Source organism: Anomaloglossus baeobatrachus, chromosome 2 (assembly GCF_048569485.1).
Source record: "Anomaloglossus baeobatrachus isolate aAnoBae1 chromosome 2, aAnoBae1.hap1, whole genome shotgun sequence".
Classification (NCBI taxonomy): Eukaryota; Metazoa; Chordata; class Amphibia; order Anura; family Aromobatidae; genus Anomaloglossus; species Anomaloglossus baeobatrachus.
The window spans coordinates 176542395-176564267 of record NC_134354.1 but is presented as its reverse complement, the minus strand read 5'-3'; the positions used below and the strand labels follow the sequence as shown (position 1 = coordinate 176564267).

At 42.0% G+C, this 21873-nt stretch overlaps 1 protein-coding gene across 1 annotated transcript in view; it reads left to right on the top strand.

Annotated features, from left to right (window-relative positions):
* Positions 1-21582, top strand: part of DYNLT3 (dynein light chain Tctex-type 3) — a 46967-nt gene extending 25385 nt beyond the window's left edge. Inside the window, exons 3-5 of the mRNA XM_075333500.1 lie at positions 3265-3388; positions 17292-17369; positions 20803-21582. Of these exons, the coding sequence (XP_075189615.1) occupies positions 3265-3388; positions 17292-17369; positions 20803-20879 (279 nt within the window). The 3' untranslated portion in view covers positions 20880-21582. The remainder of the gene's footprint in view (positions 1-3264; positions 3389-17291; positions 17370-20802) is intronic.
* The last annotated feature ends 291 nt before the right edge of the window (positions 21583-21873 follow it).

Below are 21873 nucleotides of genomic sequence, written 5' to 3'. Positions count from 1 at the left end.
GACACTCTCTCTAAACCAGCAAAGCTCAGGGTATCGGGACAACCGCCATGCGATTCACGCATGTGTTCTATCAGTCTTGGGGAGCCCTTGCCTGTTAAGATTGAATTATAATGTTCCCTAAAGCGAATGTACAGGCATCTGATAGTTTTTCCAATATAGAATCTTCCGTAGGGGCAAGTCACTATGTATACCACAAATTTAGTTTTGCATGATATGAACTGTTTTATTTGGTGAAGATGGGAGCCAATCTGTAGCGACTTGCCGGTCACATGTAGGTCACAGAATTTGCATTGTCCGCATTTATAATTCCCCACTGGGGATTGTCTATCAAGCCACGTTTTTGGACTCATTAACCTATTCTTGACCAACAAGTCTCTCAGATTATGGCATCTCCTGTAAGAAACTAACGGTTTTGAACTAGTCATACTGTTTAAATCAGGATCTCTCTCAAGAATGTGCCAGTTACTGTTCAAAGTTTTTCTTATAATGTCAAACATAGGTCCAAATTTGAAACTGAAGGCAAACCTTTTATTGGCATTGTTTATTCTTTTTTCTATTCATTGCTCGGTCTGTTGGACAGAGATGGTACTCCTCGTTTTTTTTTATATGCTGCATTAATGACCGTATCGGGATAACCCCGTTCCTGCAGTCTTTGTTTTAATTCTCTAGCCTGTTCCGAGAACGCCGCACCTGTATTGTTAGTTCTTTTTAGCCTTAAAAATTGAGCATAGGGTAAAGCGGTTTTTGTGTGTTGGGGTGGGCACTTTCATAATGGAGGACAGAATTTGAAGCCGTGGGTTTCCTATAAACTTTCGTAGTTAATACTCCATCCGTCACCCCAACCTCCACATCTAAAAAGTTAATGGAATTGCCGCCATAGGCAGAGGTGAAAGACATGTTCATGGTATTGTTGGAATTCAGGTAAGAAACGAAATTGGAAAAATCCTCCTCCGTTCCATCCCATACCATGAACACATCGTACACGTACCTTAGGTAATGTTTGATGTGTTTTAAGTAGTGGTTGGTGGTGTAAAATACATATCTACTTTCAAAATGTCCCAGAAATATGTTGGCCGTGGCGAAACAGCCGTCGTCTGCAGCGAGGGGCCACTTCTAGGTCTCCTCCCGCCCGCTTATATCCTGCATCTTTGATGATGGAATAAAGAATTACCGGTAAAGCAGCTACTGTGCGGTCTATTTCTTCTCATCTTGGATTACTGTTAAGGGTACTTTACACGCTGCGATCTTGCTAGCGATATCGCTAGCGTGCGTATCCGCCCCCGTCGGTTGTGCGTCACCGGCACATCGCTGCCCGTGGTGCACAACATCGCTAGGAACAGTCACACTACTTACCTGCCTAGCGACCTCGCTGTGACCGGCGAACCGCCTCCTTTCTAAGGGGGCGGTTCGTTCGGCGTCATAAAGCGGCTGCCCAATAGAAGCGGAGGGGCGGAGATGAGAGGGACATCACATCCCGCCCACCTCCTTCCTTCCTCATTGTCGGCGGCCGCAGGTAAGATGTTCCTCGTTCCTGCGGTGTCAAACCTAGCAATGTGTGCTGCCGCAGGAACGACGAACAACCTCATTACTGCACATACAACATTATTTGGTGTTTGAACGACCTCTCCAAAACCAACGATTTTTACCAGTTTTGCGATCGTTGAAGGTCGCTCCTTGGTGTCACACGCTGCAATGTCGCTAACGATGCAGGATGTGCGTCACAAACACCGAGACCCTGACGATAAATCGTTAGCGATGTCGCAGCGTGTAAAGTACCCTTTAGGCTATGTGCCCACGTTGCGTTTTTAGCTGCAGAAAATCTGCACCTAAAAAAACGCATGTTTTGGAAGGAAAAAGCAATTGAAAAAACTTGCATTTATTATTGCGTTTGTTAGTTTTTTCCCATGCGTTTTTCCATACTTCTTTTTGTGCTTTTTTTAATCATGACGACTGCAGGGGTTCAGGCGCTGTACCCCTACAGTGGCCATGGGTCTCCGGCTGCTATTACAGCCGGGACCCGGCTCTCTCTGCTCGTAGCTGTGCCCGCAGCGCTCCCGGCAGTTTAACCCCCCTGAATGGTGCGATTGCAGCATTCAGTAGGCAGGGAGAGGACTCTCTTACCTCTCCCTGGCTATCAGGTCTCTGGAATTCGATCACAGGGACCCGATCGCTGCCATGGTAACCCTGGGTCGTCACCATGACGACCCTGGGTTACTGAGCAACGGAGAGCCTCACACAACATGCTGTATATATGGTGTGTGAGGCAAAGTGCGGCGCTATAATCTACTGTAGTGATAATGCATTGCAGGGGATTATAGAAGCGCAGGAAATAAACGCAGAAACATTTGACATGCGGCTTCTTTTTTCAGCAACAAAATCTTCAAGGAAGAAAGAATGAGCGTGGGCACAGAAAGTCAGGATTCTCATAGACTTTGCTGGGATGTATTTTTTCTTGCTTTTATTAATTAAAAGAAGCAAGGAAAAATGCATGAAAAAAAGGCAAAAAAAATACCACGTGGGTGCAAGTCCCAGTTACATAGGAAATGAAAAAAATAAGATATATGTATTTAAATGTTGACATTTTACCCCAAAGGTATATTTTATGGGGGGCACAAGTTGTGAAATAAATTAAATAAAGAAAAACAAAACTGGAAAAATAAAAATATAAATCACTTTCTAGCCCCACCCCTAACAAAAAAAATAATATATTTCCAAAATATTTATTATGGAAAGGGGAGCACAATTTAATATGTATTATAATGATCCTATTTGGTTGCAAAGAATAGAGAAGAAAATCTGAAAAACGGACATATTTCCTCATGTTCTTTACATTTTTCCCTATTATTTGCAGAAAAAACTAATATAAAAATGAGCCCTCTTACATCACAAAAAAGAGGCAAAACATATTTTAATAACTGAAGGAGTAAAAATGTTAACTCTCTTCAATGTGATTTTGATCTGATGAAGGAGAAAGACATCTCCGAAACGCGTTGTTAATAAAATCACCTTGAATTTCTCTTGGAGTTTCCTCTTATTCACAGCAGCGTGGCATTACCACTTCCAGCACCGTCCTGAGTCCACCGCTCCTAAAACGGAATTTAGAGGAAAAAAATGGGTCTGGTCATAACGGAGGATGAATATGGCCGAGTGTGGATTTGGTTAACAGAAACCGCAGTATTTGTATACATGAATTTCTATAGCTAAAAAGGTTTGTTATTCACACAGATGTCTTAAAAGTAATATTTGTGTGTTTCCATTATACAGTGTGTAGACGTCATCCTTGGCGGAGTAGATTATGACGACAGTAGAGTCAATGAGTGGATGTCTGCTGTGGTTGAACAATCTTTAACCCATCTAGTAAAGATGGAAAAAGCCTTTAAATATATCGGTAAGTTTTAGCATGTACTAAATGCACACTTTCTATTAAGTGGACAAAGCTCAACGGGAGGCGATGGGCAGACCTCATCCCTGCAAATGTACTTTAAGGTCTCTTAAAGGGAACTTGTCACCAGATTTTTCCTTTGAAGCTGCGGCCACCATCAGTGACCTCTTATATAAAGCATTCTAGAATACTGTATATAAGATCCCAGGCCACTCTGTAGAACGTAAAAACATCTTTATTATACTCACCTAGGAGGCGGTCCGGTCCGATGGGTGTCGCTGCTCTTGGTACGGTGCCTCCTCCATCTTGTGCCATTGCCGTTATCTGCCCAGCCCCGTGTGTATGACACATCCTGTGTCGTTCACAGGGAGAACTCCATTGCACTTCTGCACATGCGCACTTTGATTTGCCATGTGCAGGCGTGAGAAAAGATCAAAAATCTCCTGCACATGCGCACTACAGTAGTTTGATGTGTCGTCAGCAGGGTAGATGAAAGTGCGCCTGCACAAGAGCGTAATGGAGACCTCTCTGTGAATGATGCAGGACGCGTCATGCACACAGGGCTGGGCAGGAGGACGGAGACCGCACAAGATGGATGAGGCGCCGGACCGAGAGCAGTGACACCCATTGGACCCAAGTGCCCCCTAGGTGAGTATTAGAAAGGTGTTTTTTTATGTCATATAGCGCGGCCTGGGCTCTTATACACTGTATTCTGGAATGCTGTATATAAGGAGTCACTGATGGTGGCCGCAGTACATAACGTAAAAACCTGGTAATAGGTTCCCTTTAAGGCCAGATTCACATAACCGTTTCAGTTTTTACATCCATTAAAACCAGACGGATTTTCTGTGATATGTGATCTGTGTTTCATCCATTTTTTTTTCCCTCAACCTTTTTTAAAAACTAAAGCAGGCAGACTATCTGAACCCACATAAGCCGTCTATATGGACATGCAGGTCATAGGGAGCGGAATAAAATGTTACCTTGTTATCTGCAATCTGATGTTTTACTTTAGAGAGCTCCACATTTATCCTAATATGTAAATAAGCTGTTAAGATCTTTGGGCCGGACACAGATCTCTCTAAGAATCGGCTATTTTTGACAAGAAGAATTGGGCTACATGCTGTTTTTCTTACTGTAAAAAAAATTAATGAAAAAAACAACAAGCAGAATGTAAAGAAAACCCAAATTAATTAATTAATGTGAACATAACTATCTGATCATGTTAGTTAACTCCGTATACAATTGTAGATCTACCTGCAGACGCTCAACAGTTAGCAGCTGCATGCAAGGTTGAATCTTCAGGCTTATTTTCCCCTGTCACTGGGATTATTATGACAGTTACAGGGAAAATAAGAAAATTGTCTTGAAAGTGGAATTCCCATCTCCTAGATTATATCCGAACATGTAGTTTGTGTAATAATATATTGACAAATACCTCCAATTAGAAATGTGGTATAGTTCTGATATAGTTATGTCTTTACCTCATAAGAAGGGCTTTGCAGCTTAAGTATCCATGGTTATGACCACTAGCAGGTAACTGTCTAACTTTCACTATATGTGTGATCATAACATGGATACGTAAGATACTATAATGCCCTGCATGTAAAGTAAAATAGTGAATCTGGAGAACTATACTACATTTCTAATTGGATGTATATGCTAATATTATTATTATTATTATTATTATTATTATTATTATTATTATTATTACACCTATTACATATTGGGGATAGGATCTTGGAGATGGGAATTCCCCTTTAAGTGTTATACAATGTGTTATACTATGGGGCAGTGTCGACCAATGTATTTTTTTTCTCATGCTGATCCTGCTTGAGAACAAATTGCTGCGTGCTGTGACTGGCAGCGTATATCGGTCAGTGCGCACATAATCTGTCACAAGGAGGTTTTTACAAACCTCGCCGACTGTCATGGTAGTGTGTGAATCTACTCTCTCTTTATTTTGGCATTTGGCAAAGATAAATAATTTTGGTTCCTAATTGACCTTAAATGGGAAAGATCAGACAGTGACAAAAACCTGTATATGTCTCTTTTTAGTTTATGTAAACCTCTAGTTTCAACTGCACGTTTCACTGCTGACTGCTACATCCAACCTATAATACAGGCATATGTCCAGAAAGTAGAAATCTACAGCATACACCATCCAGTATTTCAAAGTGCTTTATTCCATCGTTATGTGCAGTTAAAAGTAGCAGGGAGAGAGCCAAGTGCAGACCCCCTATGGACAACGGCCGTTTCGCACCTCCTTGTGCTTTAACTGGTCCAAACTATAATACAGGCATGAGACAGATGCTAATTATAACGCCCAGCCTGCTCTGCCTTTACATCCTAACCCGAAAGGGTCCTTTAATCTAATGTTTGCAGCAGTTCTCCACTCTTCTTAATAAGTCAACACCTTCAACAATATATATATATATATATATATATATATATATATATATATATATATATATATATATATATATATATATATATATATATATATATATATATATATATATATATATATATATATAAAGCTGAGTGTATGTGTGTGTGTGTATGTGTATGTCCGCTAAAGGAATCCGCACCGTCGCATTTACAATCACGAAATTTTGCACAAACGCTTCCTGTGACTCAGGGAACGTCATAGACTATGTTTTGACTGGAAAATTTAACCCCGCGCTTTACAGTCACTCTCCAAAATCCTGCCTCCATTAAACTGAATGGAGGTGGGAGCTACAGGCTATTAATAGCAACTGTCAGTGGTTGCTATAGGAACAAACTAAACTGTTAGTATAAGAAGCTTATGTGTGAAGTAATAAGATGTCGGTAAAGAGACAGCCCTGGAAAAAGACAGACGGGGAAAGAGAGAGACAGACAAACACACACACATAGAGACAGACAGACACACACATAGAGACAGACAGAGACACACAGACAGAGACTGGAAGAGAGACAGTTACTATCCCGGGCAACGCCCGGGTACTACGGCTAATATATATATATATATATATATATATGTATATGTATGTGTGTATATATATATATATATATATATATATATATATATATATATATATATATATATATATATATATATATATATATATGTATATGTATGTGTGTGTATATATATATATATATATATATATATATATATATATATATATACAGTTGGGAAAAAAGTATTTAGTCAGCCACCAATTGTGCAAGTTCTACCACTTGAAAAGATTAGAGAAGCCTGTAATTGATATCATAGGAGGTAGACCACAACTATGAGAGATACAATGAGAAAGCAAATCCAGAAAATCACTTGTCTAATTTGGCAAGATTTTTTTTTTGCTAATTATGGTGGACAATAAGTATTTAGTCATCTAAAAACATGCAAGATATCTGGCTCTCACAGACCTATAACTTCTTCTTTAAGAGGCTCCTCTGTCCTCCACTCATTACCTGTAGTAATGGCACCTGTTTGAACCTGTTATCAGTTTAAAAGAGACCTGTCCACAACTTCAAACATTCACACTCCAAACTCCACTATGGTGAAAACCAAAGAGCTGTCAAAGGACACAAGAAACAAAATTGTAGCCCTGCACCAGGCTGGGAAGACTGAATCTGCAATAGGCAAGCAGCTTGGTGTGATGAAATCAACTGTGGGAGCAATAATAAGAAAATGGAAGACATACAAGACCATTGATAATCTCCCTCGATCTGGGGCTCCCTGCAAGATCTCACCCTGTGGGGTCAAAATGATCACAAGAACGGTGAGCAAAAATCCCAGAACCACACGGGGGACCTAGTGAAGGACCTGCTTAGAGCTGGGACCACCGTAACAAAGGCCACTATCAGTAACACACTACGCCGCCAGGGACTCAGATAATGCAGTGCCAGACGTGTTCCCCTGCTTAAGCCAGTACATGTCTGGGCTAATCTGAAGTTTGCTAGAGAGCATTTGGATTATCCAGAAGAGTATTGGGAGAATGTCATATGATCTGATAAAACCAAAGTAGAACTGATTAGTAGAAACACAACTCGTCATGTTTGGAGGAGACAGATTGATGCAAAGAACCCCATACCTACTGTGAAGCATGGAGGTGGCAACATCATGCTTTAAGGCTTTTTCTCTGCAAAGGGACCAAGATGACTGATCCGTGTACATGAAAGAATGAATGCGGCCATGTATTATGAGATTTTGAGTACAAACCTCCTTCCATCAGCAAGGGCATTGAAAATGAAACGTGGCTGGCTCTGTCAGCATGATAATGATCACAACACACCACCAGGGCAACGAAGGAGTGGCTTCGTAAGAAGCATATGAAGGTCTTGGAGTGGCCTAGCCAGTCTGCAGATCTCAACCACATAGAAAACCTTTGGAGGGAGTTGAAAGTCCGTGTTGCCCAGCGACTGCCCAAAACATCACTGCTCTAGAGGAGATCTGCATGGAGGAATCGGCCAACATACCACCAACAGTGTATGCCAACCTTATGAAGACTTACAGAAAATGTTTCACCTATGTCATTGCCAACAAAGGATATATAACAAAATATTGAGATGAACTTTTGTTATTGACCAAATACTTATTTTCCATCATAATTTGCAAATAAAATCTTGCCAAATCAGACAAGGTGATTTTCTGGATTTGTTTTCTCATTTTGTCTCCCATAGTTGTGGTCTACCTATGATGTCAATTACAGACCTCTCATCTTTATAAGCGGGAGAATGTGCACAATTGGTGGCTGACTAAATACTTTTGGTCCCCACTGTATATGTATATTTATATTAAAAACAATAAAACTGTTGAAATAGAAAAGGCTGCCCAGTAAATAAAGACTAGGAGATCTTGAAATTGGCTCATGAAAAGCCATCTGCTGCCATCTGCTGACCAGAATGTGTAATTTATACTGTAAATATAGTTGTGGCCAAAAGTTTTGAGATTGACACAAACTTTGATTTTCACAAGGTTTGCTGCTTTAGCTTTGTTAGATTTTTTTTTTTCTTTAGTAAGGTGTTCTTTGGTTACTGAAGTTTTGACGATCATTCTTCATAAATCCAAAACAGTCTGAAGGGGGTTTCATCAGAGAAAATGACTTTACCCCACTCCTTAGCAGTCCAATCCCTGTACATATAAGCCTAATGTCAGCCTGTAAGAAGAACAGTGATTGGACTGCAGAGCACTGGGATAATGGTTGACTGGAGAAGAAAAGGTGATCACTGCCACGAGTCTTGGGTCATGCCAACAGTGAAGTGTCCTGAGACCGTTAATTTGTGGGATTTTCTTCATGCACTCACAATTTTGCCTAAGAACACTGCCATGAATAAAGAATGGATTTGAATTATTTTCCAAGAGCAACTTCTACCATTGATCCAAGAGCAATTTGGTGATGAACAATGTTTTTCCAGTATGTGGAGCACCATCTCACAAGGCAAAGTGGTAACTAAGTGGCTCAATGAGCAAAACATTGAAACTTTGGGTCCATGGCCAGGAAACTCCTCAAATCTTAATCCCATTGACAACCGGTGGTCAGTCACTGAGTGGGACCACCTATTGGACTGAGTCCATAATGAGCAGATACTTCAGTTATTAAAACAGGTGGTACTAAATCTTTTCCAACAAATCTATATATCAACATACTGAGATTCTCCTACTCTATAGTAATCTGTCTGTAGGTAGATTGGCTGCTTTTTCCATGAGATGGGTTTTCTGTATTTGTTCTAGATTTTTCTTGGATGTATGTTTTTGGTTATCTGTACAATAATATAGTGATCTTCCTCGAGCAGCACATCAGTTTCTTTTGGAATCCCAAAGAAAGCTGAAGACCAACAGGATCCACAGCAGTGGCATTCACTTGAATGAAGCTGACGGAGTTTTTCCTCAATCCTGGCAGTAGCCATTGTTTTTCATTGTTTTTTCTCAGTCCTGGCAGTAATCTTCTTTTTCAGACACGCTTAACAAGAACCAACCACCAGGATTTTGCAATATGAAATAAAGGCAGTGCTCTACAGGCACTAAGATGCTGAATCCACGCATACCTGTTGTAGAAAGATCCGATGCTTAGTTGCAGAAATATCTTTGTGGGTTGGGTCCTCGCTGTAAAGTCCTCCTCCAGAGTCCTCTATGATGTGCCACCTTTTTTTTATTTGAATATTGCGCCACCGTTGGTGGTGGTGCATGTGCATTGACACAGTAATTCTTTCTTCATTAAAATGGCGCTGGAGTCCACGCAAACCGCAATCTGTGGCGCCATTTTTTTGAAGACACTTCGTTGAAAACTGAGTGGCATGGGCGTGTGTGCAGATGTAAAGAAAAAAAATCTGTGCACTCGCCAATGCCTCTCATAGTATTCACCGCAGTGTCTTCAATAAAATGGCGTCGGAGATCACGGTACGCGCAATTGCGGACTCCAACACCGTTTTAATAAAGACAGAATTACTGTGGCAATGCGCTTGCGCCACCAGTAATGGCGGCGCGGCACCTTTCAATCAAAGTGCAGTGCATATTTCTGCAAGCAAGCATAGGATCTTTCTATAACAGGTATGCCTGGATTCCGCATCTTACTGCCTGTATGGCACTGCCTTTAGTTCATATGGCAAAATCCCAGTGGTTGGTTCTCCTTTAAAAATTTTGTAAAACATTGCAATAAGCAAAACATGTATGTGGCTGATGCCAAAGAATATTCCATTTAGAGGATTACTATTTGAGTTGTTTCTCTTGTAAAAGTAGTGAGTCCAAGATTAGAAATGTCCTTTTAACATTTGTTTTAAGGCAGTAGAACATTATCATTATTCATCCCTTTTTAGATCTTCACCCCAGACATAATAAATGTAGACTGTAAAAATAATCCTCACCACTCACTTGTTGTGCCTCCGCGTCCTGCCTTTTTGGTCGTCCACTGTTCTTCATTTTGGCTTCCCCCTTCGTGGATATTCTTCTAAAATTTGTTAAGTATATGTTGGAATTTCTGCTCCGAGTGGACCTCTGATGTCACTGCTACCTAATCAGCACCGGTGGATGCACCTCATGATGTCAGAACATCCGCTACGATGGCACACAGCACAGTGATGTCATAGGTCTACTTGGCGCTTTAAGCCCCGCCATAGAGTCAATAACTCTGGAGAGGATCTGCACGACATTATAAAACGAAAAAAAGAGGCTCAGAAGACCAGATATTTGGCTGTGGGACAGGTGACTGGTGAGGTGAGTATTATTTTTTTATGTTTTGCTGGCCCTCTAAGCCACGTTCACATGCTGCGTTTTTGGTGAGTTTTTTTACCACAGTATGTGTAACCCAAAACCAGGAGTGGAACAATGGGAGGTAAAGTATAATAAAAACACGAGCACCACTTCTGTATTATTCACCCACTAATGGTTTTTGTCTTACAAATGCTGAGGGAAAAAAACTCACCAAATACTCAACGTGTGCATGTGGCCTTATGGTTCTGCAAAGTGATTATATAAATTTGCTCATCTCTACTTAACAGCATATAATAAAGCTGATGATTCCCTTTCATAAATGCCATTACAGGGTGCGTCCTCGCTTGTAGACTGTCCTGCGCTCAGCGATTTACTCATCGTTATTATTGTTGTACATTATTTCAAATCCATCTCACTGGTTTGGCTGCTCTGCCTTCCTTACCTCTTATGTGGAAATTAAAGCTGCCATCAGTAGCAATTCACACAGTATATGTATTACTACACTTTATATTACTGTGCCTTATTTCACTATAACAAAACTCCAGCAGGTCTATGTATGCGTATTACTAAGCAGCATAACCACAGTCAGTCTGGGTGACCGTCATGTGATTGCCTATGGTGGCATGTAAAGATGTGAACATATATGGGACACTACTTGGTAAGGAGTGTAGAAGTTAGTCTTCAGCATCTCTTGTCACAGCAGGGACCCATCATAGTTTTTGATTGTTGGAGAAGCTTTTCTTGGTATTTCCTTTGTATCAACATGGGGCTGTGAAGTAGAAACTGTGATGGAATACAGGTAACGGCACAACGAAAGTAATGGGGAATCAGAGAGGTGAGTATTTCTTTTTTTTAACACATTCTGAGACATTGGTAAAATTATTTGACCCACTGGACAGCCCCTTTAAAATAACAGGCCTTAACTTGTAAACCCATCCTTCAAACATCAGCCCAGGTCAAATGCCACCATTTTTAATGACACAAACATTTTTTTAACCTGTTCTGACTGCCATGCCTCGGGTTTGGGACTCGATCTGGTGACCTTTTGCGGTGTGGTCAGTTTTCTTGATGCTAAGCCACAGCCCGATCAGTCCCTGTCCAAATGCTGATGGTCTTACCCTTGCTTCTATCCTTTTGATTTGTGATTATCAGGAGTTTTCACTAGCTCATTTTCTCTGTCCTATCACATCCTGGGTGTGGCTATTTATACTCTCCTAATGCTAACCTTCTCTGCTGGCTATATTTCTATGTGGATTCTGCTAAGATGTTCTAGCCCCGCTGCTCTGTGCTTCCTCTTTTATCTAACCTACACCTTTCTCCTGTTTGCTGTTAGGTTGTAGGAGGCTATCCTAGCTTGCATTTTTCACCTTTTCCACTTGTGCATGTGGTTTATATTTAATCACCTTGGGCCGATGCCTATCTCTGCACGCTTTTCCTATCCTGGTTAATAGTGTGTAGCAACCTCCCCTCTAGTTACTAAGGAGGTACGAGGAACTACTCAACAGCCTTTTATGATTTCAAAAGTTTTTATTGGTCTCTGAAAGTGAACAAGCTTGTGCATTTTGTGTATATAATGATAATAATAACAAAACATTAGAAGTAACTATATTAATTAACAAGTTGTGTGTGGGGGATGGCGTATGGAAGATTGGTGGACAAGTAAAGGATTAGGGAAAGAAAGCAACTTATTGGGGGTAATAGAGGAACAAGGGAGGTAAGATGGGGTGGGAAGAGAAGGGTAGGAGGAGAACCACCTTGATCAAAATATGTACAAAATTATGAAACAAATATGGCTATATTGGTAATAGCTTAGTAATAACACACAGTAATTGAAAACAGAAGAGTTCATAAGTGTGAAAAAAAAACTTTAATGGGAGAGAAGAGGGGGAAGGAAATTAGAAAAGGGAGAAACAAGAAGGGAAAGGGAAGGTGATTCATCGTTTGTAACGTCGAAGACCTGTTAGAGTAGAGTTAAGTGAATTTATATCAGTAAATCAGGAATACATGAGGTAATTAGTCTTGGTTGATAAAAGATCTCCAAATGCTCCATCTTTTATAATAGGAGTGAAAGAGGTTATTATATACTAGAAGGTGGCCCGATTCTAACGCATCGGGTATTCTAGAATTTATTGTGTAGTTAATGTATGATTTTTGTTTTTTATATATATATATATATATAATATGTTGTTGTGTGTCGTTGCCAAGTGTTTGTGTAGGGCGCTGTAAATGTTCTGGGTGTTGTCTGGGTGTGGGTGTGTGAGAGCGGTGTTGTTTGTGTGTTGCGTTGTTTGTGGAGCGCCGTGTGTCTGCATTGTCTGCATGTGGTGCTGTGTGTGTTGCGCGGTTTGTGTGTGTGGGGTGCGTGTGTGTGTGTGTTTTGGGGGGAGGTATGTTTTGTGCAATGTGTGTGTGTTGCGCGATATGTGCGTATATTTGTGTATGCTGCGGTGTTTGGGTGTTGTGTGTGTGCGGCGTTTTCTGTGTGTGTGGGTGTCTGTGTAGGGCGGTGTTTGTGGTTCCCAGTGTGTGTGTGGTGTGTTGTGCAGTGCGCGTGTGGCGGTGTGTGTGTGTTTTGGGAGGTGTGCCCCCCATCGTGCTCCATCCCCCATGCTGCGCACCCCCCATCGTGCTCCATCCCCCATGCTGCGCACCCCCCATTGTGCTCCATCCCCCATGATGCGCACCCCCCATCGTGCTCCTTCCCCTATGCTGCGCACCCCCCATCGTGCTCCATCCCCCATGCTCCGCACCCCCCATCGTGCTCCATCCCCCATGCTCCGCACCCCCCATTGTGCTCCATCCCCCATGCTGCGCACCCCCCATCGTGCTCCATCCCCCATGCTGCGCACCCCCCATCGTGCTCCATCCCCCATGCTGCGCACCCCCCATCGTGCTCCATCCTTATGCTGCGCACCCCCATCGTTCTCCATCCCCCATGCTGCGCATTCCCCATCGTGTTCCATCCCCCATGCTGCACACCCCCCATCATGCTCCATCCCCTATGCTGCGCACCCCCCATCGTGCTCCATCCCCATGCTGCTCACCCCCCATCGTGCTCCATCCCCCATGCTGCGCACCCCCCATCGTGCTCCATCCCCCATGCTGCGCACCCCCCATCGTGCTCCATTCCCAATGGTGCGCACCCCCCATCCTGCTCCATCCCCCATGCTGCGCACCTCCCATCGTGCTCCATCCCCCATATTACGCACCCCCCATCGTGCTCCATCCCCCATGCTATAATAGTCCTCCTACTATACTCAGAGAGGAGTATAATGGGAGGACTATAATAGGAGTAGTAGTCATGGGGAAAGAGGAGTATAATGGGAGGAGTAGTTCTGGGGGGGAGGTGTATAGGTGCCCAACGCGTGCCGGGGCGGGGCCGAGCGGGCTAACGTGTGCCGGGGCGGGGCCGAGCGGGCCAACGTGTGCCGGGGAGGGGCCGAGCGGGCCAGCGTGTGCCAGGGCCGAGCGAGCCGCCGGGGGCGGGGCCGAGCGGGCCAACGTGTGACGGGGGCGGGGCTGAGGGTGCCAACGTGTGCCGGGCCCGTAACCGACTTGTCCTTGTCACAGCCCTGAGCTGCAGCACCAGCGGGTACAAATATCGGAGAGACAAAATAGAAAAGAAGTGCAAAATGAACTGCAGGAGCAGCGCTGGAGCCCAATCCCTAATCCACAGGAGACACAATCCAGGAGACCACCCAAAATGAGATAAGAACATGGGGATTTGCCTTTATTCATCTCAAGAATCTAAAAAATATCTAGATGTATGCCGGCTCCCTGCACATGTGTACCGGGAGCCGGTGTATGCTGGTAACCATGATACACATCGGGTAACTAAGGGAAGCGCTTCCTATAGTTACCCGATGTATCATGGTTACCAATGTACACCGGCTCCGTCATGATCCCAGCATCGCAAGGTTATGTCTGGGCTGGGTTGCCGGTGTGGACTCCTGGAAGTGCACTGCAGCAGTCACCTGGGAGTCGGGGCTTCATTTGAATTCGGTGGAAGGAGCGTGGCTGAGCGGGCGATGCGTGCGGAGGGCCGGGGCGAGCGGCCAATCCATGCGGGGGACGGGGCCAGGCCGAGGCGAGCGGCCAATCCGCGGGGGGGCGGGGCCAGGGCGAGCCCAGCGGCCAATCCGACGGTTGTCACTGTAACGACACAATTTTGAAGCAAGACAGACAGACAGAATAAGGCAATTATATATATAGATGGCATGTGTTCTTTTGTAATCGTGAGGAGTTGATACTGAACGAATAACGTCAGATATTGTTGGAACATTTCCGGTCTTCCAGTTGGCCAAGATCAGTTGTTTAGTGGTTAGGAATATATGAATCATAATTGATTTATGTAATAGATTTATATCTTCAAGGTCTAAAGATAATAGAGCCATTTGTGGAGAGATTACTCAACAGCCTTATAGGCAGACAGGTCCAAGTTGTGAGTTTCTAGTGTTGCGGCTAGGGTTATCCAATCTCTGCAGAACCTTTTAGAGGTTATGCAGATAGGGATACTACAAGAACCAGTAGGGGGCATGTGCAGCTGTTTTCCCCCTTTTACCTATGTTGGAATACTTGTGTGCGTAACAGTAACATATTGGAGAAAAACAAAAATTGTACCAACTGGACAACTTTATTACAGACATAATTTATGCGGTAACAATCACAACCTGCGGCTGCATACGAGTTGTGCTGTGACATTGTTTCTGGCAGATGCTTCAGATACTTTATATGAAGGAAAACTCAAGTAGTGTGTGGTCAAACAAAAAGCCTCTGATGGTTGTTATAGGATGGGACACTGACTGAGCAGACAAGGGAAGCAGAAGCCATTATGGCTCAGAGCTAAAGACTAGCAGCCTGAAGAGGAGACAGGGGGAGGACACTGTTCAGTGTGGCCTAGGTCCATTGAGAGGAACACAAGGACTATATCTGGCTAGAGGTCTAATAGAGGAACACCTAATTCTGCTATTGTGTTGTGAGCTGACAGAGCCCATGTGGAGGGACCCAGCGTCTCCCATGTGAACAATCCAAATGCCTATAGGTAATCACTACTATAATATCCAGCCCAGTGGTTATTTTTTTTTTTTTCAGAAAAATACTTTGCTGTAACGAAGACTTAACCTCTGTCTGATTATGACTGGAGACACGGGGCTCAGTGGGTGCTCTCGTCCACTAAAACCGGCTGCCTTTAGAAAGACAGCGTGGCTCAGGGCTCATCCCAACTGAACGCCGGCCTCCTTAACCGTGGGCGGAACACTACTCAGACAACACAGGGTGAGGGAACCACAATAATTAGACTTTATTGGATCCCCAAACAAGTAACGGCACATAACCAGCAAAACACACAAATGTAACAGGCAACAGAGTCTCACCCTTCCGCTGGCTCACCAGGGATTTAGAATGTCCATGCCTCAGAGGTTCCAGGGCTAATTACTCCAATCCAGCAGCACCCCGCTTTCGGCGGGAACCCACCGAGACTGGAATAACGCCAGATTTAGGAAGCTGGCCGAGGTCTGCAAAGTCTGTACCAGGTGACCGATTTGTCCTAACCTGGGTTTCCTCATTAAGTAGTCTCTGGTATGATGATATAATCCTGGCAGCCGGAGTCGAAATCCCTAGACTGTGGATATGGTCTCCAATCGGAACCGAAGTCCCTAGATTGAAGCCACAAGGTATCCTGATCCTCTAGCTAGCTCTTAAAGATTGGTTCTCCCATTGGATGAATTTCAAGCTGCATGTTCATTTAAATGATGTGCATAGAAAGACTGAAGATATCTACATGAAGTCTGCAAGTCACAGACTCGACAATGGCTACTAAGGTAATCAAATTAGCAATACACAACTACATTACAATGATTACTGGAAGGGTCTGGAGAAACAATAGCTAAGCAAACATGAGGTAATACAAAAGAATAATACGTCTGGCTGAATGTTAAGAAACTTTAACCCATGAGAGTCCATGTCGTCACAATGACCACTAAGCTTTGAGAATTGCATAAGCTGTAACCATTAATCTGATCCTCTTCATGAGATAGTAATTATTGAGAGACTTTTGTTTAAGCAGTAAACTCCAAGTATTTCTCACTATTTATTTGTTTTTTTACTGTGCCATCGCACACACATCTTTCCTCCACTCGCACTACTAAGCACAGCCAGCTTTAAATAGAAAAGGCTTATTAGTCTTGACCTGTCTGATACTATACTGCAGGAAGAAAATTTACTTTTTGTAGGTAAGATGAATTCTTATGTATATTGATGTTAGCAGTGATTTAATGCAGCAAGTTTTCCATTATTTAGCCAAAGGAGTTGTGCGGGATAAAAAAAATGCTTTATCCATAGGATTGCACCTGTGGAAAATAACAATCTCAGCTATATACACCCATCAGCACCGCCTCTCTGCCACTGCACGGGCCTTTGTTGACAAGCTACAAAGCTGATGTCATTACTACAGCCCACATGACCGATGAAGCCAATCACTGGCACAAGTCTATATCTGCAGGGGCCAGTGATTGATTGGCTGCTGTAGTCTCAACATCAGCAATGCAGCATGTCAACAAACAGCAGAGCAGCGACAGAGAGGCAGCACTTCGTCTGGGGATGGGGAGATTGTTCTTTTCTACAGCTGTTGATAAGTATTTTATCCACTATAACTCTTTTTAATTGTGATTGAGACTTGACTAATCACTGTATGCTCTTTGTTTTGATATATTTCAGTAACCTGTACAGTCATGCAGAAAAGAGGAGGTGGTCTACACACAGCAAGTTCCTCATTTTGGGATAACTCCACTGACGGTAACTCAGAATACTAATCACTGAAAACATGTTTAACGGTGACCTTCCAGCACAGCTAGACACAATGCAGCCGGGTCTGCGAGGCTTCGTATTAGAGTCATAAGCGCTTCCGTATGGTTACAGTAACAGTAGAACTACTGGGTTATTCTCCTTTAGAAGACAAACTTCTTAATTCAGAATCTGACAAAGAATGTTATGTGCTTCCAAATGAAATCAGAGGCTTAAAGAGGTATAGTGGGCTCCATAGAAGGTCATAGGTGCTTCTTTCATTCACACAATTCATTCACACAGAGTGAAAGGGTTTGTCCAGCGAATTAAAATTACTTCTTAAAGGACTCAGACTGGTGTATTTATAAAAAAACAAAAAAAACAAAGAATACTGATCCGCACAGATCCCCCCCCCCCCCCCTCCTTAGCTCCCATTCGTTCGCTTACCCTGTCCCTGCAGGTCCCTAGAAACAGTTTTTATCTTGCTCAGCCAATCACAGGCTGAGGCGTGTCACAGCTGCAGGCAGTGATTGGCTGTGTGGAAATATGTACAGGCTGAGGCGTGTCACAGCTGCAGGAAGTGATTGGCTATGTGGGAATATCTACAGACTGAGGCGTGTCACAGCTGCAGGAAGTGATTGGCTGTGCGGGAATATCTACAGGCTGAGGCGTGTCACAGCTGCAGGCAGTGATTGGCTGTGTGGGAATATCTACAACCTGAGGCGTGTCACAGCTGCAGGCAGTGTTTGGCTGTGTGGGAATATCTACAGGCTGAGGTGTGTCATACCTGCAGGCACTGATTGGCTATGTGGGAATATCTACAGGCTGAGGTGTGTCATAGCTGCAGGCACTGATTGGCTATGTGGGAATATCTACAGGCTGGGGTGTGTCATAACTGCAGGAAGTGATTGGCTGTGTGGGAATATCTACAGGCTGAGGCGTTTTTTTTTTTTTTATTTCTTTTTTTTTAATTTAACAGTTGGTCCTTTTTAAAAATAATTTCCACCTGCTGGACAACCCTTTTTAAATATGAACATGACATACATGTGTGCTTAAATTTTCTTAGTACAAATAGCGAGCTGTAGCCAGCTTACCACCAGTAATCTGCTCCGCATTCTTAGTGAACACCGCCTGATGTAGTCACATTATGACCTAGAAGAAGGATTTTTTATCCAAAATGCCTAGTCGTGGATGGACAGCTACATAGACTGTCAGCCTACAGCTCTGTATTTATTTTAACTGGTTGAAAATGAAAGAAATGTTACTACTCACCTGGCCTGTTTGCTGCACTGCTTCAGCTTTCCGCTAAATTTTTTCAGGAGTTATTTCACTATTGCTCTTTAAATTTCATGGTGTTTCAGTATTTTTTGTCATCAAAAAGTTCTGATTTTGTACATACAAATATCGATCTGCTTTATGGATGTGCAAAATACTGATTAAATGGAAAACTGATCTGTTTTTTTAATTGAATTATTAAAATACAATTATTTGAAGAATACTCAGAAATAAAAAATTGAGGATCCTAAAAATAAACCCCAACCCCTAAATGTCAGTCATCAAGGGGGTGGCAATCAAATAGAGACAGTAAAGAAATGTTCCTACTCCAAAAACCTCTTGCCTATGTGCATGCTAAGAGTATCCATAAAGTCAGAAAGGTTTCCATCAAAGAGTATCCACAGACAACCATTACCAGGGACCTCACATCACTACCACCAGTGTGACCTTTCTACAACAACATGTCAAATGATAAATTTAGGTGAATTCCTTGTTAATTTTTGACGTATATTGAATAGGTGCCAAATTGGAGATTGTCAAGTGCCTACAGGAAAAGCTTGACGTTCTGTTGCACTACAGTACTTGCCTTTTAGGGATTTTGTGTCCTCTTAGACCCCAGCACCTAACTGTTCACCACATTTTTTCCATACTCTCTTTTGTTTCTTCTCCTGCCCATAAGATGTGGTATAATCAGACCATGTCCCTGTACGGTCAGACACGGCCATTACACAGTACATTGCAGGGACACATATATAAGATGATCTCAGCACAGAAACACATTCAATTGTGCAGCTTATTATTATTCCAAGATCTTTTGATTAAATGTCCTTTGTGGGACAACGCCTTATTGACCAAGGACATACTGTCATCCAGCGGGGTCAGCTGACGACTTCTTATGCTGCCATGACTCACTTCCTTTGAGAGCCAATAGAACTCTGGCACTCACAGGAGATGAGTATTTCTGCTGATCAGAGTGGTGCCCTCTGATAAGCAGAAATACACAGGCGATTAGACTGTGCAGTGATAAAGTCCCCTAGTTGGACTAGGAAAATAAATAAAAAACTGCAAAAAAAAGTTTTTAAAAATATGAAAAATATAAAAAAAACATACGTTCAAATCACAGACTTTCGCCCCATTGAAAATAAAGATAAAAACATTTTTTAAAAACAAAACACACATATTTGCTATCGGTGCGTTCAGAAATGCCCAATCGATCAAAATGATAAAATCATTTAATCTCATTAGTGCAATTCCAAGACGCCAACATTACGTTTTTTGGTCTCCGCAACATTTCTTTAAATGCATCGCATCTATGCAAATTAAAAATGGAAGCTCAAGATGCAAAAAATAAGCCATCACTGACCCCCAGATCCCAAAAAATGAGAACGCTATGGGTCTCGGAAAATGGCAACAAAAGCTGTCTTCTTTCTTTGGGCAAATGTCTGAATTTTTTGCACCACTTAAATAAAATTAAAATACATTTTTGGTATCTACGAACTCATACCAACCTGACACATTCTACTGACATGTCAGTTTTACCATATAATGAACAAAAAAAACCCCAAACCATTGTGGAATTTCACTTTTTTCACTTTCTCCACATTTGGAACTCCATTTTCCAGTACACTATATGGTAAAACTAATGGTTTCATGCAAAAGTACAACTTGTTCCACAAAACATAAGACCTCATCTGGCAATATTGATGGAAAAATAAAAAAAGTTAGGGCTCTTGGAAGAAGGGGGAAGAAAAAACGAAAATGAAAAACAGAAAACTCGACCGGCGGTGAAGGGTTTAATAGAGTCCTTGGACCATCTTAACACAAAAATGCCTGACAGCACCGAAAATGTGGGTTGATGACAACTTTTCTACATACGATTTACCGTAACTTGTTCTTTCCAGGTGTGACAACAATTTTGTGTCTTATAACCCTGCAAAAAATTGAAAATTTGGCCAAATTTCTGTTTCAAAATCTATCATCGATGGTGGCTTGTAGATGCGTTTTGGAAACTTTCTTCTTAGTTTTAAATCTCTTACCTAATGCTAGAGACCACACTAGTGAAATAGATTATGACGAGCCTATTGTTTGTGACGATTGTGTAATAATTGATACCAATATTGTGAAGGATCTCACCATTTCTGTGTACTAATAGTTGTCCTGTCCTTTTCAGGCAGCTGCACAGTGCGATGGGAAAACCGGACGATGTACTGCGTTGTCAATGTCTTTGCCGTGGCCATACACCTATAACTGAATGTCAGGAAATTATTTGCTTTTTGCACGCTTAATTTAAAAAAAAAAATACACTTCTGAGGAAATCTGACTATTACCAAACTATAGCAACTTAGATGTGTAATCTAAAGGCAGGATAAGCACAATTTATCTTGTACCACTAACGTTCCCTCCAGGAATAACACGCTACTGCCATAGCCTGCCACATAATGTATTACTGACGTGTAACAGAGTATATACTATACAATATAATCAACAATATACAAACTCTCAGGAATAGAACTAAACTATTAATGACAGAAAGCACCCTAAAAACACAATAAACATACATATTACTCTTTCGTTCATTCAGTAATATCAGTTAATGCTTCTACAGTATAATTTGAGAATAGCTGCAAATAATAATTTATGTTTAACCTTATATAAATCATCTCGGCCTATATCGCTAATTATGTTTGGAGGATATCTTCCATTCTTTTAACTTTCGTTGTTGCTTTACATTAATCATTTATCGCCTTGAGCGCCTTACCGCCTGGTACCATTTACTTGCTGTTCGACGTTTGCACTGCTCTATAACTTGAAGACATGGTAATTCTATTAATTCATTTATATTATAATTTAAAACAATTTTATATTGATGAAAGTGAATAAAAGTGGTATCATGAATGTTGCAATGTTTGTAAGGATTTTAAGTTAAACCATTAAATATAAATATAATTCAGTATTGAAAGTTGAGTTTTTTTCTTCCAAAAGACATACAATGCCTTGTACATGTTAGTGTACAATAATACCTGTAATTTGTGATGTCATCTAGCAAGTGTTTCAAGGTCTCCTTAAAATCCCTCTGTAATACTCACCCAGATCATATGTTTATTGCTTCTGTGAGCCTCCAAACTCATTCAAGTAGATTTTGTCAATGAGTACTAATTGATTTTTTCGGCTATGACCTGTAGAAAATACAGCATGCTGCAAGGGTTTAAACATAGAATTCATGGATGACTGTTTTGTCAAG